Source organism: Lipophrys pholis, assembly GCF_963383615.2.
Source record: "Lipophrys pholis genome assembly, chromosome: 16".
Lineage (NCBI taxonomy): Eukaryota > Metazoa > Chordata > Actinopteri > Blenniiformes > Blenniidae > Lipophrys > Lipophrys pholis.
The window spans coordinates 28,023,841-28,048,476 of record NC_137634.1 but is presented as its reverse complement, the minus strand read 5'-3'; the positions used below and the strand labels follow the sequence as shown (position 1 = coordinate 28,048,476).

Genomic DNA, 24,636 nt, shown 5'->3' with positions numbered 1-24,636 from the left:
TAGGGTTAGAGGTTAGGGTTAGAGGTTAGGGTTAGAGAGAGGGTTAGGGAACGGGGTGAGATGTTAGAGGTTAGGGTTAGAGGTAAGGGTTAGAGATAGGGTTAGGGAACGGGGTGAGATGTTAGAGGTTAGGGTTAGAGGTAAGGGTTAGAGATAGGGTTAGGGAACGGGGTGAGATGTTAGAGGTTTGGGTTAGAGGTAAGGGTGAGATAGAGGGTTAGGGAACGGGGTGAGATGTTAGAGGTTAGGGTTAGGGTTAGAGGAAAGAGTGAGGTTTAGGCGATAGGGGTTAGGGGATGGGGTTAGAAGTTCGGGTAAGATTTAGCGGTTAGGGGACAGGGTTAAAAGTTAGGTTTTGCGGTTAAGGTGAGGGTTAAGGGTTTTAGGGGACGTGCTTAGGGTTCGGTGATGGTGAAACAATGTGCTAACCACACAGGTTCGAACCTGCGGGGGGGAGGCTTCTGTCCTCTGGGATTTGTCCTCCCTGCTTCCTGCCTCTCTCGCTTGCCAGCTTTCTGCAGGAACATGGAGGGGAAATGTCCAGTCTCATCTCCTTTTCTGCACAGAAACACAAAGAAAGACTGAATTTATTAAAGAATGAGTAAATAGTTCCACCACTAAGACGTCTGTCCCCTCATGTCCTCTGCACGCCATTTTTCAGTTGAGATAACAGAAGTAAATCCAAATTAAAGTGCTGCTAAAGCAGTGCTCAATGGTCCTTGCTCACTCATGCCCATTGGAAGTGTGCTGGGGGGGCTAAATTTAATGTTCCCAGGTCAAATGAATGATTCTAAATGCATTTTTAGTATTTAAGTATACAGTTGGCGCTGCAGAGCCATGTGTCCTGACCCTATATGAAACCAGAGGCCCACAGCCCAGAGTTCTTCAATGGTGATTTTGTGTGTGTGTGTGTGTGTGTGTGTGTGTGTGTGTGTGTGTGTGTGTGTGTGTGTGTGTGTGTGTGTGTGTGTGTGTGTGTGTGTGTGTGTGTGTGTGTGTGTGTGTGTGTGTGTGTGGTGGGTGGGGGAGAGGCCCACCCCCACAACTCCTCAATGGTGGTCTGAAGGTCAGAGACCCCTTGTTCTTCCACACAGTTTCTTTGGAAAGTTGGAAGTTTAAAAGATGATGTCATTCAGACCACAACATAATTCTCTTGAATGAAAACGCAGTGTACCCTGATGATGTTTACGTATAGTGTATTTTCCAGTGATGCCACTGTCCCAGAACACATCCGCAACACGTGTTGACACTACAAAGCCTATGTGGTCAGAAGGTCCCTGACCACCTCCAGAAGTGGTTTGGTGCCTGTTCACACTGGTCTCAGGATCACCTGAAACGCATGTCACCGCAGGTCTGAATGGGCCCAACAAGCTTCAAACAATTGCTTCCCAAACCAAGTACTGGATTTTGTAGACAATATGTCATGTCAGTCAAATTTCATTCATTTAATTTATTAATTTATTTGAATGGGACAGTGCATATTAATGAAAAGACAACCAGTGCTGTAAATATGCTAGATTTACTCCATCTGCAGTCCCACGGGGTATATCCATACCACCAAACACAAACATAAATAAGTACTACAATACATACAAAACATACCACAGGATAGAAAACACAGCACACTACAATACATATATGACATAACATACCACATTATCAAACAGACAATACAGCTTTGAAAAAAACATTACTACGTCTATCCCAAAAGTGCTAAAGTTAGGTGCCTTATCACACATTCTAAATATTACCCCCCACCCCCCCCGCCCCCCTCCCCCCTCCCCCCTCCCCCCCACCCCCACCCTCCCACACTAATGCACACTGACCCCCTCACCATAAAAAATATAAAGATATATGTCCCTGTGTACTGAAGCACCACCTAGTGGTCACAAGTTTGCTGACCAAGAAGACATGTTTTAAGTTGTCTCTTCAATGAGACATGTGGTGCTTTCTCTAACGGTCACTAGTAGAGCGTTCCAACTAGAACCGTCCTTCATTAAAAGCACATTCTGCGCAAATGTCGACTTCCAAACTACTGTACCCCACACTGTGGATCCAGTACGAGTCTCACTGTTTCTTTAATTCATTCATTCATTAAGAGGTGGTGGGGTCAGGCCGTTCAACACTATACACAAGGCAATTAAAAAAAGTTTGTTTTTAGATTTTCAAAATAAAAATTTTCTATCAAAGCACATATATGAAAAGATTGAGGCTTTCCATCAAATATCTTGATAGTTTTGTGATAGTTTCATGTGTCTGCTTCATGTTTTCTTCTGTTTTTAGTGTATTTCTGTGGTGGTTTTCCAATCTCAGCTGCAGACATGTGGAGACATGAACAAGCAGCTGTGAGGGACCGAGTGGTCTTCTGCGCATGTCCGATCACGTTCACACAGCAGGTCATGTTTGAAAGGACCACACAATGAAATCACATCCCAGCAAAACATTTGAAATGCGCATCAAGACGTACTGCAAGAGCCCTGCAACACGACCTCCAGCAGGCCACTGTTGTGCATGTTTTTGCTCAAACTGTCAGAAACAGACTTCAAGAGGGTGGTATGAGAGCCCCACGTCCACCAGGGGGGGCTGTTCTTACAGCCCAACACCCTGCAGGGCAATTGGCCTTATCCAGGGAACACCAATATTGGCAGATTGGCCATTGGCGCCCTGTGCTCTTCACAGATGAGAGCAGCTTCACACTGAGCACCCCTGACAGACCTGACAGAGTCTGGAGAACGTGGAGAACGTTCTGCTGCAGCAACATCCCTCAGCATGAGCGGTTTGGTGGAGGGTCAGTAAAGGTGTGGGGAGGCAGTTATTTGGATGGTTCACAGCCCTCCATGTTCCAGCCAGAGGTACCCTGACTGCTATTAGGTACCAGGATGAGATCCTCAGACCCATTGTGAGACCAGATGCTGGTGCAGTGGTTCCTGGGTTCCTTCTGATGCAGGACAATGCCAGGCCTCATGTGGCTGAAGCCTGTCAACAGTTCTTCCATGATGAAGGTCTTGATGCTCTGGACTGGCCTGCCGGTTCCCCAGACCTCAATCCAACTGAGCTCATCTGGGACATCATGTCTGGTTCCATCCACCAACCACACCTTGACCACAGACGGTCCAGGAGGTGACTGATGCTTTGATCCAAGTCTGGGAGGTCATTCCTCAGGAGAACATCCCTCAGGAGAACACTCCTCAGGAGAACGTCCCTCAGGAGAACGTCCCTCAGGAGAACGTCCCTCAGGAGAACATCCCTCAGGAGAACATCCCTCAGGAGAACGTCCCTCAGGAAAACGTCCCTCAGGAGAACATCCCTCAGGAGGACATTCCTCAGGAGAACACTCCTCAGGAGAACACTCCTCAGGAGAACACTCCTCAGGAGAACACTCCTCAGGAGAACGTCCCTCAGGAGAACACTCCTCAGGAGGACACTCCTCAGGAGAACGTCCCTCAGGAGAACACTCCTCAGGAGAACATCCCTCAGGAGAACACTCCTCAGGAGAACGTCCCTCAGGAGAACACCTGCCATCAGAAGCATGCCCAGGCGATGTAGGGAGGTCCTCCAGGCAGGTGGAGGCCACACACTCACACTACTGAGCCTCATCTTGACTTGTCTGGAGGAATTTTCACTGACGTTGCAACAGCTTGCAATGTGATTCTCCACTTTTATTTTGATAGGATTCCAAATCCAGACCTCCAGGGGATAATCATTTGGATTTACATTGATAATTTGTGTGACTTTGTTCTTAACGCACTCTACTATATATTGAATAAAGACTTTCAACTGCAATATTTCATTCATTGAGATCTAGGATGTGTTGTTAGGTGTTCCCTTTATTTTTTGAGCAGTATATATACACACAACTATACGAACAGTGCACCCCTACACACGTGGACTGAGCCATCTGCCGTCAGACAGCTGAAACACTGCTCCTTCAGCTGTGAGCCCTCAGCAGAGAAAAAGTCTGAAGAAGCAGGAGTAGGAAGGAGTAGGAAGGGTGTGCGCTAAGTTTTGCTGGAGTTTTTCCTCGATCCAGATGAAATACTGTGTAGCAGAGACACGGGGTGTAGTGGGTTCCTCACGACAGACCCAGGATGTTGTTAAATAGCATCAGTAATGGTGGTGGATGGGTTTTCATTCTGTTTCGTGGTGAAACGCAAGGAGATGCGCATTCCAACCCCACCCAGGCCAGTGCCACAACCCATCCCCAACACAAACTCCCAATGTTCACAAGCCGTCCCACCCCATAGTTCCCAGATGAAAACATTCAACATTGTGTGTAGGCGTGCAAAAAGTTTTAGTTTTCAGTGAAAAGTTAATATGACCTTCTCACTGGAGCCTCATCCAACCTTTCACTTTTTTGTTCAGATTGCTTCATGTCTGCGGGAAACACACTGAGTGGAACCTACCGGACCACCCACCAGCCGTCCAGCAGCTTGTGGATGACCTCCACAGTCTGACCTAGCTCCAGGGTCATCTCATCTTCATTCTCGGCTTTGTAGGCCTGAACGGTGACGTGAAGCTCTCCTGTGAGGACACCACAATGTCAACACACAACCAAATATACATTAACACATTCAAAATGATAATTTAATAACCCCTGTATGTTCAGTCCCATGTGACCTGCAGGAGGCGCCATCCCAGCACACAGTGAGTGGAGGATGTGTGGCTGCTGGTTAACAGTGGAGAACATGTAAAGAATCAATAATGTTCCACTAAGCTGTTCACAGGTGTTCTCCAGATGTGAGGAGGAGATCAGAGGAGGTTACTCCTGTCATTAGAAGTGAGAGTGGGCTTTAGAGCTGCCGAACCATGTGACATGGTGCTCGCGTCACTACTAATTAAACGAGATAATGCTGCTTTAAGCTGTAATTTTACAGGCACAATGCACTATAATTGAATGAGGTGAACACATGTTTTGGACAGATCAGAGGATTGGTTCTTGTGCTGTGTGAGTCAAGTTTCCCTTGTAACTTCAGGGGATGAGTAACTGCAGCATAGCACCATCTGAAGGTTAAACAATTACACAGCAATATTGACAAAGGAAACTTTCTCATGTCTTAGTATTAGTAGGTTTGGTAAGACCTTGTTATGGTTTAGTTCACCTTCATAGTCTGGCTCAGTATCCTCAGCCTCCTCAGGTCCGTCCAGAGGTTCCAGGTACGATGCAGGAACCCAACCTCGCTTTGTCTCACACTGACAGAACCACCAACCTGGACACAGGCACAGGTAATTATGTCCACAGTGGCTGTCAAGACATTGTGTATTTACACAAAACACCTAAACACGCACACACACACACACACACACACACACACACACACACACACACACACACACACACACACACACACACACACACACGAAGTACTGAAAGGACTTCATTTGTGAAAGGTTCGACTAACCAGTGGAATAATGATGGAATAATGATGACTGAATCCCACGAAGCTTCGAGATTCTAAAGTGAGGTAACTCAAAGTGATACCATGTCTTTCGCCTCATCTATGTAGCCAGCTTGCTACACACAGTATGTGTTTAATGGAGGTGGGGGACTGGTACTATGGAGGTATTATTGGTGAAAAAGGTTTGTGTACCGTGAGTTGTGTACCTGTAGAATTCTTTTCTCTCCACAAATACAACACCACACTTACAAGTCACAAATTCTTAACTACAGGAGCACAAATCCTGTTTTACAAGTCACAGATTAAAAAAACTGTCATGCTGATATTCTTCCTCCAATTGTTGCAGTACATCCGGTGAAAAACATATTTGTGCTCCTGTATCGATGAAAAGTTCTTCCACACAAGTCACAGATTGTTTTCCCCAAATACAAATCACACATCGCGGCTCCCAGCTGAGATATCTGGTGAAAAAGACCTGTGCGTTCAGTCAATGGAGAAGAAGGCGGAGCTTATCTGAGATTGACTGGAACATTACCAGAGTCTGTTGGACAGTGGAGGAGTGGTATAGTCACTTGAACAGTGGGGGAGCAGTACCAACAGTCTGTTGGGAGAACTACAATCTATTGGACTGTGTGGGAGTGGTACAAACCGTCTATTGGACTGTGGGGGACTGGTACCAACAGTCTTTTGAACTATGAGGGAGTGGTACAGTGGTTTGGACAGAGGGGGAGCAGTACCAACAGTCTGTTCTCATAAATATAATCATCATAAAAACTACAAGAATGAAGATGCATATAGTGTAAAACTTAAGTAAGCAGTAAGGTGGCTCAGTATCAGCAAAAGTGGCTCAGTAAAAGAAAAATTGCTCATTCTATATTAATAAAAGTGAATGCTTTGTAAAAGAAAAACTGTCCCTGAGTCTGTCGGTGCATGACGTCAGCACCCTGAATCTCCTCCCAGAGGGCAGTATCTCAAACTTCCGTTGTCCTGGGTGTTTGCGGTCATTCAGAATGCCGTGAGCCCTCCTGAGACAGCAGTTCGTGAAGAGGACCTCCAGGAGGGGAGAGGGTTCTGAAGAGGTCCTCCAGGAGGGCAGAGGGTTCTGAAGAGGACCTCCAGGAGGGGAGAGGGTTCTGAAGAGGTCCTCCAGGAGGGCAGGGGGTTCTGAAGAGGTCCTCCAGGAGGGGAGAGGGGGCCAAATGTTTTCTGGGTAGTTTTAATGACCATCGGAATGGCCTTCCGGTTTTCTACCGTGAAGCTAGAGATGCAGTACGATGAGACTCTCAAAGGAGCAGTGGTAGAAGACGGTCCACAGTTCCCTCTTTAAGTTGCTCTTCCTGGGGATTCTCAGAAAGTAGAGATGCTTTTGAGCCTTCTTGACGGTCTCCCTGGTGTTAGTAGTCCATAAGAGGTCTGCATCAATGTGCACACCCAGGAACTTGAAACTGGCCACCATCTCCACCCTCTCTCCACCCTCTCCACATCCTCCTAATAGTTGCAGATGGTTTGCAGGGCGGACTTCCTCTTCCTAAAGTCAACAATCAGTTATTTGGTCTTGGAAGTGTTTAGGACCAAGTTGTTGAGCTCACACCATCTCACCAGATCCTGTACCTCGTCTCTGTAAGCAGAGATGAGCCCCACCACTGTAGTGTCACCAGCAAATTTATTGATGGTGTTGTCTGGGTGGGTGCTGAGAAAGTCATAAGTGTACAGCGTGTAGAGAAGAGGACACAGGACCCCCCCTTGTTGGGAGCCGGTGTTGAGGCTGAGGGCGGTGGAGAGATGGAGACTCAATCCAACTCTGTAAACACCATTGGAAGGGAAGTCTCTGGTCCAGCAGCCAGTGATGGAGGGACGTCTCTGGTCCAGCAGCAGGTGATGGAGGGAAGTCTCTGGTCCAGCAGCCAGTGTTGGAGGGAAGTCTTTGGTCCAGCGGCCGGTGGTGGGGGGAACTCCAATGTCCAGCAACTTCACTGTGAGTCTGTCTGGGGGTATTGTGTTGAAAACGGGGCTAAAGTAGACAAAGAGCAGCCTAGCATAGTGCCCCTGCTGGTCCAGGGGGAAGATGGTAGCGTGGAGCGCTAAAATGTCTTCTGTCAAACTGTTAGCTCTGCATGCAAAATTGGGGTGGATCCAATGTGGGCATGATGTGACATCAGACCAGCCTCTCAAAAACACTTCATTATCACAGGAGTTGGCGTGACTAATCGGTAGTCGTTGAGGCTGCTGATGGTGGTCCTTTTGGGTTAGCAGGACGATAATGGCAGACCTAAGGCACTGGAGTGATGGCCCTGTACAGTGATGCGTTAAATATCTTTGTGAAAACCCTGACTAGCTGGTGTGGACACCCTCTGAGGACCCTCTGGTTACTCCTTCAGGACCAGCAGTCTTCCTCAGGTTCGCTGCCTACAGTGTGCCCCTCATGGACATGTGATCTGACAGACCCAGATGTGGTAAGGGGGTTGCTCTGTAACCTTTGTCCAGTGTGTTCACACCCCTTGTTGCACATATAACAAGCTGATCAAATCTGGGAAATCCTGTCTTTAGATCAGCATGGCTGAAGTCCCCAGCTGTGGTGTGCACTGTGTCAGGATGAGAGTTCTGCCGGCTGCTTATGGTTTTCTGCAGCACACCAACGGCTATGTTAGCAGTAGCATGGGATAGTATGTATACGGCCATTACCATGACGATAGTATACTCCTGAGGTAGGTAGGCAGGTCTGCTTCAGACAGTCACATATTCCAAGTCCGGGGAACAATTGCTATCTCTAGTCTGCATTTTTACACCAGTTGTTATTGATGTAGTTGCACAGCCCCCTCCTTTTTTCTTACTGGCGTTGCTTTTCCTGTCATGGCGGTGGACTGCGCAGCATGCCAACTCGATCAGCTTCCAGTATGGCTGGTTGCAGCAGGTTTCTGTGGTCAGCAGCAAGCAACATTCCCAGAACAAATAGTTTGGGGCAATCTGGTGCCTCAGTTCATCCATTTTGTTTGCAATGGACCTGGTGGAAGATGCTTGGGAGCGGCGACTTGAATGGTTGTCTCTTTAGCCGTGCTGGCAGTCCGGCCCTACAGCCTCGCTTTTGCTTCCTGTGTTTGCATGCTGCCATACTACTACTCTCCCACCCCCTACATGGTACCGTCACATCACTGGGCAGCTCCGTCAGTGACAGGCTTCTCCACCCGCGGTGTCTGAAGGAGAGACTCCGCCGGTCCATCCTCCCTGCTGCAGTCAGACTCTTCAACCAAGCCTGCTCCCAGGAGACCACTGCACACCACCACCGGACAATATCACTCCACTCCAACTGGACAATAATCTATACAAACGTATTTAATATGTGCAATACATCCACCCCCATATTCTGTACATGTCCACACTTATAGGCACTGTGTGCATATTTCTATTATATTGTATTTTTATCTGCTTTTTTAGTTCCTGCTATGTGCTTCTTTCTCTTTACTATCCTGTTGTACCACTGCACATTTCTCCACATGTGAGATAAATAAAGGATCTCTTATCTTACTACCATCAAGTCATGATGTGTTAGCCCTGGAACTTGATATTGTCCACACGCATCACTACCTCCCCCTGCATGTGGAAAAGAGTGTGCTCTGTCTTTGTTGACCTCCTAAAATTTACAATTAAATTCAACTTTATTTATATAGCGCCAGATATAACACAGGCACGAGGCTGTTGTCTGAACAGCACCAGGTCAGGTGCTGGATCTCCTTCCTTAATGAGGTCCAAACACGGTCGTGTCCTCTGTGAACTTGATGACCAGGTTAGCGGAATGGAAGACAGAACAGTCATGTGAGTATGAAGAGGACTGGACTGAGGATACAGCCCTGAGATGTTCCTGTGTTCTGAATCAAGTTGGCTGATGTCCCATCACCAATTCTCACCACCACCTGTTCCTATTTCATCAAACTGTTGAGGGGAGGTCCTCCTGATAGCAATATTTATATTATCAGTTTTAGATAAACTGCATACCAAGTGTTGCCTTTAGCATGGAAGCTACTGTTAAAATTACTGTCCCGATTATATTGAAAATAAGACTAAAAAGACTGCTGATGTAAACTTGAATGTTTCCTTAGTTTATCTTCTATTTCAAACTCTGCTCACCGTTTGGGTTCTTCTCCACAATCTCAACCAAGTCGTCCGTATACAGACTGATCTCATGTTTGGACGTCTTCTCGAAGTCTGCAATCACTCTGTAAGTGTCCAGTATGATCGGACCAGAAATCTCTGAAAGGAAAAAGTCCGACTCAGAGACCCGCATGGACAGACAGAGCAGATCAGTTGTTCTAGGTAAATACTTTTATTTACAAGGACTGAATAATTATAAAATGTGAAACATTTGAAAAAGCAATAATTCTGTACAAAAAAATCCAAAGATCAAGTATTACTGAATTCTTTACAATATAAACAAAAGTACAGGAAGCAGAAATGTGGTAGATGTTAATAGGATACGTTATTCACTGGTGATGATGACTAAAAACTAACAAGCTATAGAGCTGACAAACTAACAACAGAGCACAAAATAGCAAACCAAAACTAGTGAATAAAGCCAGGAACATATAGTGTGGTCTATGATGACCAACGCTCATCAGAGACTTTTCTTAGTATTTGTACTTCTCTGGCCTGTCTGCCTCTCTCTCTCTCTCTTCTATTCCTCTCTCTCTCCCTCTTCTATTCCTCTCTCTCTCCCTCTTCTATTCCTCTCTCTCTCTCCCTCTTCTATTCCTCTCTCTCTCCCTCTTCTATCCCTCTCTCTCTCCCTCTTCTATCCCTCTCTCTCTCCCTCTTCTATTCCTCTCTCTCCCTGTCCTATCCCATGTACTTCTCCCCCCAACCAGTCAAGGCAGATGCCCCCCCCCTTCCAGAGTCTAGGCTCCGCCCCCTTTCTTCCTGAAGAGGGACTTCTTATGAACTGTTCTTCCTGAGAGGGAGTTCTTCCTGGTTTCCTCTGTTGCTTGTTCCATCTGCTGCTCTGGAAGGTTTAGTTGGGTTCTGTTGTTGTCTATCATTGTAAGAGGTTCTGGAAGGTTTAGTTGGGTTCTGTTGTTCTCTATCATTGTAAGAGGTTCTGGAAGGTTTAGTTGGGTTCTGTTGTTCTCTATCATTGTGAGAGGTTCTGGAAGGTTTAGTTGGGTTCTGTTGTTCTCTATCATTGTGAGAGCGGTTTTAAAATGTTTGTTGATGTGATTTAGCCCTTTACAAATAAAATAAAACTGAATTGAATTGAATTGAATTGATGCAGGGCTGAGGCCACATTTACACATAGCTGGGTTTTTACAAAAACAGTATTTCACCCTCAACATTTACAAATAAATCTCAATTGACACTGAACCGCATATCCACCTGGTTCAGAGCTGCTATGAGCAGCAAGACCTGTAGGGGGCGGAGTTATAAGAAGCAAGAAGTCGTGATAGCCAATCACAATCTTGGAAAAGAACACCGTGTCACGAATTGATGTAACTCTCCATCTAGATGCAACCAGAGACACAGAGTTTGATCTAAGTCTCCACTGCAGAGATTAAGTAAACCCGTAGCTGTGTTTATGTGTGAGTGCAAGGCAAAAACTCAGGCCCAGTTTACACATACCCAGGTATTTGAAAAAATTGTGATATTTAAATGCGTTTGGGCCTTGCATTTACACATATACGCAGCTACGTGTAGATCTGGAAAACCTCAGAGTCTCCGGTTGCCTTTACCCCCCAGGTACCCCCCAGGCGGAGGTTTACGTCATAATTCGTGACGTTGTGTTTTTTTCCACCGTGGCTCCGGTGGTTGTTGGTGGTGTTTGGCTCCTTCAATCCGCGGCTCCGGGATGCAGCCAGCATGCCCGGGTTGCCACTGCTGGCTTTTTGATTTTGCATATTTCTGCACTACAACACTTTATCCCATTACACCCACCATCCTACTGATGACACCCGCAACCAGCACACAATACATACACACAGCTGATGATTTGTTTAAATAAACGCCCCAACGAAGAGCTTTAATCCTGCTCCATGGTTTGTCATCCCTTCCTGGTTTGCGGTCTGTCGAGCTGGGCCGTAACACCCGGGACATGTAAACATGGCCTCAGAGAAATAGTGCAGTTTTTTAAAAACCCGGGTACGGGTCAACGTGGCCTGAGGCTCAAGAATGTGTGTGTGTGACCTGGCTGTTAACTCGGGTCTCCTCCGCAGCTCATTGGCAATCAACAGATTGTTAGCACCTGGTGTTTCAGGATTAAACGCTGGAGACAGTTTCCTGCTTTTACTCACCTGACGCGACGCCTCTCGCCAGCTCTCTGGACACTACAAATGTCTCATTTCTCTTCAGCCTGACAGAAGAAAAATCAGACTTGTTTTGTCACATGCAACATTTTTCAATAATTACCAGGTCCTGAAATCCCTAGCTAACGCCGTCAGCGATAAACGACAGAGAGAACTGCTCTGCTGGTCCATGTGGAGGACCAGGTGGAAGACAAATGGAAGACCAGGTGAAGGACCAGGTGGAGATCAAGTGGAGGACCTGGTGGAGACCAGTTGGAAACAGGGTGGAGGACCAGGTGGAGACAGGGTGTAGGACCAGGTGTAGGACCAAAGTGGAGACCAGTGGAAGTGGGTTAGAGTTAGAAAGGCCTGGGGCTCACTGACCAGAAGCAACGCCAAGCAGACGAGAGCCGTCAATTGGAGGGAGCGGAGAAAGCATCTTAGCCGTTAACTTTGTTGAAAGAGTGGGTCTGATCGGCCTGGAGGGGGAGTGGGTGGGGGGTCTGATCGGCCTGGAGGGGGTCTGATCAGCCTGGAGGGGGAGTGGGTGGGGGTCTGATCAGCCTGGAGGAGGAGGTCTGATCAGCCTGGAGGGGGAGTGGGTGGGGGGTCTGATCAGCCTGGAGGAGCGGGTCTGATCAGCCTGGAGGGGGTCTGATCAACCTGGAAAAGGTCTGTTCAGCCTGGAGGGGCGAGGGTGTCTGTTGTAAGAGACCAGGAAACCACCCGGGAAACCCCCCTGATGATGTCTCTAGAACAGGGGTGTGTGCAAACTATTTGGCCCAGGGTCCTATATCGACTTTTTAAAACTGTGATATATTGGCCGGTCAGCACCAGATACATAAATATCAAACATAAACATAACAAAGGCATGACGGTGGTAATACTTACATTCACTTTTAATGGGAACTGTGTTGCTGGTCACCCTTTTTTGCCAGCGCCTCAAAGTCTGGGCTTAGTCTCATTGTGGCTGATCTGAGGTGTTCATCTCTCATCTGGGATCTGTGCGGTGCTTTATGGTGTTCATGACTCTAAAAGTCTGTTCACACACATACGTAGAGCCAAACAACACCAACATCCTCTGTGCCATCTTCTGGATGTTTGAAAATTTGGTTGCACTTCAGAAACTCATCCAGTTTAAGAGAGTTGAACTTCTCCTCAAAGACCATGTCACATTGAGGATCATTTCTGTGAGGAATGTGGAGTTGTATCTTGTCCACTTTATTCACTACAGACCGCACATTAGTGAGTTAAATGCTCAAGGAGAGGCTGTGCGGTGTTAGCTTTAGCTTAGCTCCACTTCCTCGTCCTTCTTTACATTCTGGACGCCGCCTGCGAGCACTTCTGCACGGCCTGGTAAAGACCACAGACCGCGGTGCTCTGGAGATCTCAGGGATGAGTTTGGTTGATTGGTAATAAGAGCATAGGAGCAGCGATATCAAATATGGACAAGCTCTGGTCAGGTGGAGGATGTCAGGGCGAAGCCCCCACTACACCGCCGGCTGGCTGCAACATTATATTCAGTTCGTAGTCAAAGTGGCTGCTTCTTATCCTGGCATTACTTTCTCACTTCTAGCGCAGCTACAGGACAATAACGATCGCTGACCATATCTTCAGAAATCGCGTTTAGTTTTGTTTAACGCTGTCTGACACGAGAACGCGGAAGTTGAGAATGTCACTCCACAAAGTCAAATCAATGCATCACTGCACCTAATGTCCTGGTATTGCAGGACAAGGTCAAAAATAATCCCGTCATGATTGTATGATTTAATTTGACCAATTCTGTACCAACCTTGTGTGTGTGTGTGTGTGTGTGTGTGTGTGTGTTTGTGTGTGTGTGTGTGTGTGTGTGTGTGTGTGTGTGTGTGTGTGTGTGTGTGTGTGTGTGTGTGTGTGTGTGTGTGTGTGTGTGTGTGTGTGTGTGTGTGTGTGTGTGTGCGTGCGTGCGTGCGAGCGTGAGTGCATGTGTGTGTACACTGACGTGTTCGGTGCAGGTGGGTTCTCGTCTTCAGGTCGGACCTGGAAGAAACTGGACAGGAGCTTGCAGCGGGAGATGTGAGGCGGCAGATTGACCAGCAGGTGGCAGTATTCAGCCAGTGTGTTCCGACGGTTCTCCCTGGACTTCTGACTGTCCACCCACCGTGGAGCTGAGGACACAATCACAATCAATGTTCAACAGTCTGAATCAATAAACAGTCTGACCCAAAGCACAATCAGCTTTTAACAATCTAACCAATGAACAAAGACAGAACTTTTAGCAGAAAATCAGATGATAATAAAAGAAAATATATATTTTATTTGAACTTGTAATCATATGTGAAACAAGTACTGTGAATAAAGAGTAAACATGTAGATATTAGCTTTAAAAATTAGATTAAAACTCAACTCTACAGTAATATTTGAAAAAATTGTACAAATGAAACATTTCACCACTACAGGACATTTAGCAGCAGTGAGTGCTGCACTGCTGCTAAATGTATTGGTTTCTTCTTCTTATTCTTCTTCTTCTTCTTATTATTAATTATTCTTATTATTATTATTATTATTATTATTATTATTATTATTATTATTATTATTAATTATTATTATTATTAATAATAATAATTATTATTATTATTATTATTATTATTATTATTATTATTATTATTATTAATTATTATTATTATTATTATTAATAATAATAATTATTATTATTATTATTATTATTATTATTATTAATAATTGTTATTATTATTATTATTAATTATTATTATTAATAATAATTATTATTATTATTAATTATTATTATTATTATTATTCTTGAAATCAGAATTTCCTGAGGGATGTGTAAACTCTCACTTCTGTTTTCACAGAACAAAAAAGCCCAAACAGGAAGTGAAAACACTTTTGTTTCACAACAGTTTAAATTCAGCTCAAACAGTCAAATCAAGTTGTGAACGTTTCCACAGCGACAAAAGTCAAACTCCTGCTCTTCTCCCGAACTTCATTATTTCTTATTACTTCTTATTTCTCCAAGGAAATTCAGGCACATATTTACTATTACAAAGATAAGGTAAGTAGTTATTCATTAAAGTAACTCTCTTTTTGCCGATTACATTTACAAGTTACAGCTTCTAAAAAGTAGTGTAGGTACATTACTCGTTACTTACATAGCTTTTCAATGCAGAGCGAAAAACTGACAAAGAGGTGAGATTTGTGTAAGTGGGCACAGAAAGATGATAGTTTTTTTTCCAATTGCTTAATCAGTAAAATTGAAAGTATTACACAATTATCAAAACCTTTACAATCAAGAAGCAAAACATGGCCCAGATGTGCACCACTGTGAGCACAGTGTCAGACTCATGCTTTTTGCAAAACAACACACAGTGATGTGCAAGGCACCATACACACTTATATACACACTTGTATATATTAGACACAGAAGTATATCATGAAGTCACTTCCTTGTAATTCCAAAGCTCTGATGGTGAAATGACCACACCTTGTGAGCCGAACAGGAAACACAGCCATCAGGAGCTCAAACACACGACTGCTTCATTGGAGACACACTAGTCATGTTCAAGCTCTAGCTTTATAGAGCAGGTAAGTTCACCTGCCTCACCAAAATGGAAGGAGCCAGAGGGAGACTGAGGGTGAGGGTGAGAGGGGGAATCCACAGAGGAGAAGAAAGAGGTAGAGGTGGAGGCCGTGGCAGAAGAGTAAGACCTGAAGCAGGAGGACAACGTGGAAGAAGAAGAGGACCAGATTTATCTAATGAAATAGATGCAACACTGGTGGACCATGTGGTGGACCATGTGGTGGACCATGTGGTGGACCATGTGGTGGACCATGGATTGACGCTGAAGGAGGCTGGACTAAAGACTTCAGGCCAATCGAAGCAGATCCACCGTGGCGTCTGTCAGAAGGACGTTTCAACATGAAAACAGGTAAAAAACAAATCTGTCTACCGTTACAGTAATCTGCTGCTTATTGTCCGTATCAGCACTCTGGATGGCCCTCCCTGTCCCATTTTACTGTAGGTTCCATGTGGGGGTTCTCTACATAGGATTGAGGCTCGAGAACGGCGAGGAGGAAGGGGGTGCATTCTCACACAAGAACAAGAAAGAGAGCTAATAAACATGACTTTAGCCAATAATGCCGTCAGGCTCAGAGGAATTCAAGCCAACGTTACTGCTGACCAAGTCATTTTCAATAATGTCCATCAGGTCTCGCACTGGCACACATCCTGAGAAGAAATCTGGTCCAAATGAAAGAGTATAGAGTGCCTTTTGAGCGGAACTCAGAGACGGTCAAACGGTTGTGGCATGAGTATGTGGAGGTGTGTATTGTTGACTTTACTGTAGCACTGAGATGTTGCATACTGCACACATGACCCTTTGACATGTACATGGACTGTATACTAGATCTAATCTGAACTACAAAATCTTCTCTCTCACTGTATTTCCTAGAGTTCTGCAGATGGATGCTGAATTCATCTACATAGACGAGGCAGGGTTCAACCTCACCAAAGCAAGACAGAGAGGACTCATTGGCCACAGGGCTATAATCAATGTCCCGGGGCAACGTTAGAGTAACGTTACTCTTTGTGCAGCCAATACACAGGATGGGGTCCTCCTCCGTCAGGCCAAAATTGTCCCTTACAATACACCTCACATACTCACAACACAGTCACAGCAAGGAACCAAATACAGCAGACACAATACATCGTCATCTGGGACAAGGTGTCATTCCACTGTGCTGCTCTGGTCCAGAACTGGTTTCAAGACCATCCACAGTTCACAGTCCTATACTTTCCTTTTCTTAACCCAATGGAAGAGTTTTTCTCTGCATGGCAGTGGAAGGTTAACGATCTCCGGGCCCAGGCTCAGGCACCCCTCATTCAGGCCATGGAAGACACCTGTGACCAAGTCGGCGCCGCAGCTATGTATATATTCGGATCAGGTTCTGATATCAACATAACTCACTGATCAGAAGTTCTGATCCATGATCCTGGTCTGATCCATGATCCTGGTCTGCTCCATGATCCTGGTCTGCTTCATGGTGCTGAAATGATCCCCAGTGTTTCCCTGCTGCTGCTCTGCTCGCTGGCTGCAAACTGTGGACTGGATTTCCTGAAGGGAGGCGGGTCTCAATGAGACCAGGAGGAATGAGTCAGCAAATCCAGTCCACAGTTTGCAGCCAGCGAGCAGGCTAGGGAAGTAGCACTGTGCTATCCAACTTTTTATGGCAACATGTTGCTGTTTGGAGGGATTTTAGTCTCACAACACCACAAAGCAACACAGCAACGTGGATGTTAGCAAAGCAACGCAGCAACGTGAATGTTAGCAAAGCAACATAGCAACGTGGATGTTAGCAAAGCAACGTAGCAACGTGGATGTTAGCAAAGCAACAAAGCAACGTGGATGTTAGCAAAGCAACGTAGCAACGTGGATGTTAGCAAAGCAACAAAGCAACGTGAATGTTAGCAAAGAAACACAGCAATGAGGATGTTAGCAAAGCAACACAGCAATGACGATGTTATCAAAGCAACGCAGCAACGTGGATGTTAGCAAAGCAACACAGCAACATGGATGTTAGCAAAGCAACAAAGCAACACAGCAACGTGGATGTTAGCAAAGCAACAAAGCAACACAGCAACATGGATGTTAGCAAAGCAGTTGTACAGCGAGGTGGTCGCTTTGTCAACAGACGTCACCGTTTTTAAACGTCAGCTCGCCGATTAGAACGGCACTAACATCAAAACAATGAGCAGCAGCTCCTCCAGGCTGTCAGCAGGCGAGTCACTCCTCCGTGAAGCTGCGTCCTACTCCACGCTAAACTCCCTGAAAATAGTCCCAATGGTTGGAGCTGCGTTAGAGCTGGAAACATTGTGTTGCTGCTGCCTTGCTCAAGAGTTTCCCCAGGGAATAATAAAGTCATTCTGAGCTTTTAAAGATAGAACTAGATTATTATGAGATGATGACGTCACGCAGACCCCCACATTGTCCGTATGGAACAAAAATACTTTGTACTGCTTCCTTTACTGTCCTGATACTAACCTCAAGTTGTCTTTAGAGAGAATACATGTATACATTAGTACATTTCATACTTTACTGTAGAGAGGAGTTTATTACAGCCTCATATAAAGTCAACAATAATGATAATAATAATATTAAAGCAAACAGAGCTCTGGTAATAGAATAGTATGAGCAGATATACAAATTTAAGTATCAGGATCGGCTGGGAAGTGAAAAAACGTGGCACGGTGCTTCCCTACTGCAGTGTAGATGAGCAAACCGCTCAAAATCCTTAATGTCCAGCGCAGCATTAGTATAGTGACCCAGCCTGGGTTTAGGGCTTTGATCCTTAATGTCCAGCGCAGCATTAGTATAGTGACCCAGCCTGGGTTTAGGGCTTTGATCCTTAATGTCCAGCGCAGCATTAGTATAGTGACCCAGCCTGGTTTAGGGCTTTGATCCTTAATGTCCAGCGCAGCATTAGTATAGTGACCCAGCCTGGTTTAGGGCTTTGATCCTTAATGTCCAGCGCAGCATTAGTATAGTGACCCAGCCTGGTTTAGGGCTTTGATCCTTAATGTCCAGCGCAGCATTAGTATAGTGACCCAGCCTGGGTTTAGGGCTTTGATCCTTAATGTCCAGCGCAGCATTAGTATAGTGACCCAGCCTGGGTTTAGGGCTTTGATCCTTAATGTCCAGCGCAGCATTAGTATAGTGACCCAGCCTGGTTTAGGGCTTTGATCCTTAATGTCCAGCGCAGCATTAGTATAGTGACCCAGCCTGGTTTAGGGCTTTGATCCTTAATGTCCAGCGCAGCATTAGTATAGTGACCCAGCCTGGTTTAGGGCTTTGATCCTTAATGTCCAGCGCAGCATTAGTATAGTGACCCAGCCTGGTTTAGGGCTTTGATCCTTAATGTCCAGCGCAGCATTAGTATAGTGACCCAGCCTGGGTTTAGGGCTTTGATCCTTAATGTCCAGCCTGCATTAGTATAGTTACCCAGCCTGGTTTAGGGCTTTGATCCTTAATGTCCAGCCTGCATTAGTATAGTGACCCAACCTGGTTTAGGGCTTTGATCCTTAATGTCCAGCGCAGCATTAGTATAGTGACCCAGCCTGGTTTAGGGCTTTGATCAGCACAATGGACCAGCGGTTGGCTTGTTGTGGTGAACGCTTACAAGACTGCAAGTCACTGTACTTAGTAAGTTTACTACTGTAATTGAAGTAGAAGATAAATAAACTGTCTTTCATATTAATACATGCTTCATTCTACTTTATCTAAACATAAGCCTCGCCTATAAGAAAGAACAATTTATCTAGAATACATGCTTCATTCTACTTTATCTAAACATAAGCCTCGCCTATAAGAAAGAACAATTTATCTAGAATAAACCTGATATTGTATATTATAAGACACATTGATTTATTGCTTGTTTGTTGAAAAATACATGAGAAGAGGATTGTGAAACTGAAATCCATGGGCGTCCAAGGAGAGCGCGCAGACACGCACAGACTCTGGCTCCGACTACGGTGTGGGATGAGGTCCAAACAAGTTAGAGCAGCACATTTTCCCCCACAAATCCCTCTTTATTTCATGTTGATGTGCAGCTCATGGGCCGGTGCCGGCCAGACAGTTGGCTCCACCTATTGAGGACCCCTGCCCTACGACATTCCTACGGGCAGTGGTCACCGTTTTAGTGTTTCTATGTGGCGCGAGAGAGCACAGTTTGGTACTCTGGGGGTTAATTTTTACATTTCCTTATCATTTTCACCAGTCTTGATGAACGTGCCAAATTTGGTGAGTTTTTGAGCGTGTTTACTGGGTCAACTTTGGGCTAATATACGAATTGCCGGAGTCCAAAAAACAAATAAATAATAATACGAAGAAACAGACAAAATACAATAACAATCCTCCTGAACTTAGGCACTTGAAGGACTCAAGAGACAGAGTGGTTCTTTTGCAGACAGGAAGCGGTTCCACAGATGGGGTTCTGCCATGGAGAAGGCACTGTCGCCTCTATTTCTGAGTCTGTATCCGGGAACATCAAGGACCGTCTGATTAGCCGACCTCAGTGATAAAACCAGAGGATGAACATGTGAAATCTTGGATAAATAAGAAGTGGCCACTCCATGTAACACCTTAAAACCAGGAATCAAACCTTAAAAACAATTCCAAACGAGACAGGAAGCCAGTGGAGTGAGTGTGAAACTGGAGTGATGTGCTCTCGGTTCTTTTTCACCCAGACTCCGCCTCCAGCGGCCCCCGGGTGAATTGAGTTAGAGATCCCTGCTCTGAGCAGTTGAGTAGTGACTGTGATGAACCTGCAGTTCTGGCTCTAATTGTTAGGTACATCTGGACATTCTCAGCATAACAGTGAAAAGAAATATTGTTTTTCCTAAAAATCGACCCCAGGGGGAGCATGTATGGAGAAAATAGAAAGAGGCATAAAACAGACTCCTGTGGGGGGCCACAGCACAGTGAGGCCCTCAAGGAGGAGCTCAGCGAGTTGTCATAGTGGGCTTACTGAATGAGAGGCAGCCATCAGGCCTAAAGCACTGAGCAACCCAGTGTCCTGCATCCACAGTGAAAAGAAGATTGTTAAAAACTCTTAAAAGGGCCATTTCTGTACTGTGAACCAGTAGACTTAGAACCAGACTGAAACTTTTCAATGATGCTAAAATCATCTAAAAATGTTTAAAACAGCTCCCTCCAAGACATTGATCAAAACAGGGTTTTAGAAATGTTTCTTAAAAGTGGAGAGAACCAAGGGTCCAGATTTGTCTTCTTTTAAAGACGTTTCACCACAGCAGGTTTATTAGAGCTGGAACATCCTGAGCCAAGAGGTGTGTTAACCACATTTAAAAAGATTCTCCCATCAGTATTAAAAACAGTTTTCAATAAACAGACAAAATCATTGTGAAACATTAACATGAGTCAGCAGTTTCCTGAACAAACCAACTTTCCTACCCGGCAATGACGGGATGATCCGGTCCTTCTTCTCAATCTGACCCGACTCGATGGGAAACATCTCCTTCAGGGATTTCTGTCAGAAACACACCAGCAGACCTTAAAGACACACACACACACACACACACACACACACACACACACACACACACACTCACACACACTCACACACACACACACACACACACACACACTCACACACACACACACACACACACACACACACACACACACACACACACTCACACACACACTCACACACACTCACACACACACACACACACACACACACACTCACACACACTCACACACACACTCACACACACACACACACACGCACACACACGCACACACACACACACACACACACACACACACACACACACACACACACACACTCACACTCACACACACACACACACACACACACACACTCACACACACACTCACACACACTCACACACACACACACACACACACACACACACACACACACACACACTCACACTCACACTCACACACACACACACACACACACACACACACACACACACACACTCACACACACACACACACACACACACACACACACACACACACACACACACACACACACACACACTCACACTCACACACACACACACACACACACACACACACACACACACACACACACACACACTCACGTGGAAGGTGTGGATCTCTGGGTACGACCTGTAGATCAGCTTCTCTGACTGGTCGCTCCATTTCACCATCAGCATGTACACCTACACAGGGGACAACTTCAGCAACCACCGCAGTCACCAGTGCTCTTGGTTAGTGGCTTTTTGCCACTACTGGAAGTGAGCGCCTCTTTGCCACGGCGGCGCCGGCCAGTAGCATTGAATGCCTGGTCAAGAGTTTATATATGTCCATGAGATGGTCACATCACGTCCAGACAAGACGTCCATACAATGTCCAGGAAAGACGTACATTTTGGCTTTCCTAAGGACGTCTTCTGGAAGTATAGAGATAATGTGTTGTAGACGTGTTTAGGACCAGTTCTGCTCAGTGGGGTGCTTTAATATGTATTATGTATTTATATGTGCTAACATGAGGCAACTAGACCTACAGGCTTGTATAATAGTTGTGTTATGAGTAAGTAATCTGGCTCTGAGCCAGGTATTTTGGTCCTAAACCATTCAAAGCTTTGAAGACCAACAGCAGGATTTTAAAATCTGTCCTCTGACAAACAGGGAGCCGCTGCAAAGACCTCAGAACTGGACTGAGGTGATCTATTGAACAAAATGACAAAATGAAGACAATTCTCTGAGAGGGAAAAGGAATATACAGCGAATACAAAGAATTCAGGCAAAGAAGTCCCAAATTATTTCAAGAGTACGTATTCCACATCCCAGAAATAGCCTATAGGTACTGGACAATATATAGCAGCTCAAAGGGGGATCATGGATGATGGTGGTGTCCTGACCCCAGGACCTCCACCTCCATCAGGACCTCCACCTCCATCAGGACCTCCACCTCCATCAGGACCTCCAACTCCATCAGGTGAAATAACTCCATTGTTTTTGGTCTGTTGCCATGGTGACTGGCAGTATCAGTTTGGCCAAGTCTGTTTAGCTCTACAAGGGTTGATCTGGAATAATGAGGTTAAAGTTAATGGTCATGCTGACAGAACTGCAGAAACATGAATTTATGGAACTACTCATGCATTCACGGTGATGAATTAATGTTCCAACAGAAAACACGTTCACACGGAGGAAAGTCAGCCTTAAAACAAGTGGATGGAAAATCTAAAGTAAAAGAAGAGCAGTCAGGAAGTGAAATTGAGTGATTACAGTGACGTGCTGTCCCTTTAGATTGTCCAATGAATTACGATTGTCTAATCTCACCAAGTCAGCATTAACAAGCCTGGAAGGGTCTGGTTCTGGACACATCCACAGAGTTGCTTTTAGCCTGGAGGATGTGTTTTAATTCTATTTATTCTAAGAGAATAAATGATACTTCAGTAATCTGAAGAGTGCACTGCAGGGTTTCTCCATGTGTCTGATTGGTCAGATCTGGGTTGAGCCAGCGATTTCATAACCTCAGGTTAACGGTTTTCAGGGTCGGGTAAGTCTGGGGGAGTCTGGGGGAGTCTGGGGGAGTCTGGGGGAGTCTCTGGGAGTCTCTGGGAGTCTGGATGAATCTGGGTGAGTCTGGGGGAGTCTCAGGGAGTCTGGGTGAGTCTCAGGGAGTCTCTGGGAGTCTGGGTGAGTCTGGGTGAGTCTCTGGGAGTCTCTGGGAGTCTGGGTGAGTCTGGGTGAGTCTCAGGGAGTCTCTGGGAGTCTGGGTGAGTCTGGGTGAGTCTCTGGGAGTCTCAGGGAGTCTGGATGAGTCTGGGTGAGTCTGGGTGAGTCTCTGGGAGTCTCTGGGAGTCTGGGTGAGTCTGGGTGAGTCTGGGTGAGTCTCTGGGAGTCTCTGGGAGTCTGGGTGAGTCTGGGTGAGTCTGGGTGAGTCTCTGGGAGTCTCTGGGAGTCTGGGTGAGTCTGGGTGAGTCTGGGTGAGTCTGGGTGAGTCTCTGGGAGTCTCTGGGAGTCTCTGGGAGTCTGGGTGAGTCTGGGTGAGTCTCTGGGAGTCTCTGGGAGTCTCTGGGAGTCTGGGTGAGTCTGGGTGAGTCTGGGTGAGTCTCTGGGAGTCTCTGGGAGTCTCTGGGAGTCTGAGGGAGTCTGGGTGAGTCTCTGGGAGTCTCTGGGAGTCTGGGTGAGTCTGGGTGAGTCTGGGTGAGTCTGGGTGAGTCTGGGTGAGTCTCTGGGAGTCTGGGGGAGTCTGGGGGAGTCTGGGGGAGTCTGGGGGAGTTTACCCTGGAAACAGAGGAATATCTTGGATATGTTTATTTATAAGTGCGGGCCCCAGGAAATACCCAAGAGTTGAGGAGAGACTCAGAATATGTTTGATCTCTTTTCTGGAATACACACCCACCCATGCACACGCACACGCACGCACACACACACACACACACACACACACACACACACACACACACACACACACACACACACACACACACACACACACACACACACACACACACACACACACACACACACACACACACACACACACACACACACATACATACACACACACACACACACACACACACACATACACACACACACACACACACACACACACACACACACACACACACACATACATACACACACACACACACACATACACACACACACACACACACACACACACACACACACACACACACACACACACACACACACACACATACACACACACACACACACACACACACACATACATACACACACACACACACAACAACAACAGCAGTAACAATCAAAACAATAAGCAACAAAAAACAATGACCCTAACCAGTAAGAGTAAACCAAAGCAGCAGACTCACGAAGTGTTGACTGGGGAAGAAACGCTTCTCGAAGCCCAGCAGCTCCACATGGCGTACGAAGCTCTCCTCCATGGGGACAGACAGCGGCTCTGACCGACAGCTCTGCTCACTACAGCTCTGCTCACTACAGCTCTGCTCACTACAGCTCTGACCGACAGCTCTGCTCACTACAGCTCTGCTCACTACAGCTCTGACCGACAGCTCTGCTCACTACAGCTCTGCTCACTACAGCTCTGACCGACAGCTCTGCTCACTACAGCTCGGCTCACCTCATCACTTCCTCTTTCTGAGGCTGTTTGAACATAAATCAGGAAACACAGAAGCTTTCACTTCACGACTGTAGCAAACACAGCAGCTCACAGCGACCACAGCACTCTGTCCTCACACACACACACACACACACACACACACACACACACACACACACACACACACACACACACACAGAGTGTGTCAAAATGACCGTGTTGTGTCACATTGTGGGCTTAAGTGGGTTGTTCTTTTTGTGAAACCTGTCATTTCCAAAGTTTCCAAAGTTCCAAAGAAAAAGAAGTTCTGCATATGTGTGTGTGTGTGTGTGTGTGTGTGTGTGT

The 24,636-nt window shown here is 46.0% G+C and overlaps 1 protein-coding gene across 1 annotated transcript in view; it reads right to left on the bottom strand.

The window, feature by feature from the left end:
• Nucleotides 1-24,446, bottom strand: part of ncf1 (neutrophil cytosolic factor 1) — a 27,481-nt gene extending 3,035 nt beyond the window's left edge. Inside the window, exons 1-9 of the mRNA XM_080482475.1 lie at nucleotides 24,044-24,446; nucleotides 21,309-21,389; nucleotides 20,623-20,698; nucleotides 13,641-13,806; nucleotides 11,669-11,727; nucleotides 9,519-9,641; nucleotides 5,100-5,207; nucleotides 4,404-4,521; nucleotides 445-558 (exon numbers count right to left, since the gene is read on the bottom strand). Coding sequence (XP_080338601.1) covers nucleotides 445-558; nucleotides 4,404-4,521; nucleotides 5,100-5,207; nucleotides 9,519-9,641; nucleotides 11,669-11,727; nucleotides 13,641-13,806; nucleotides 20,623-20,698; nucleotides 21,309-21,389; nucleotides 24,044-24,115 — 917 coding nt within the window. The 5' untranslated portion in view covers nucleotides 24,116-24,446. The remainder of the gene's footprint in view (nucleotides 1-444; nucleotides 559-4,403; nucleotides 4,522-5,099; nucleotides 5,208-9,518; nucleotides 9,642-11,668; nucleotides 11,728-13,640; nucleotides 13,807-20,622; nucleotides 20,699-21,308; nucleotides 21,390-24,043) is intronic.
• Between the last annotated feature and the right edge of the window lie 190 nt (nucleotides 24,447-24,636).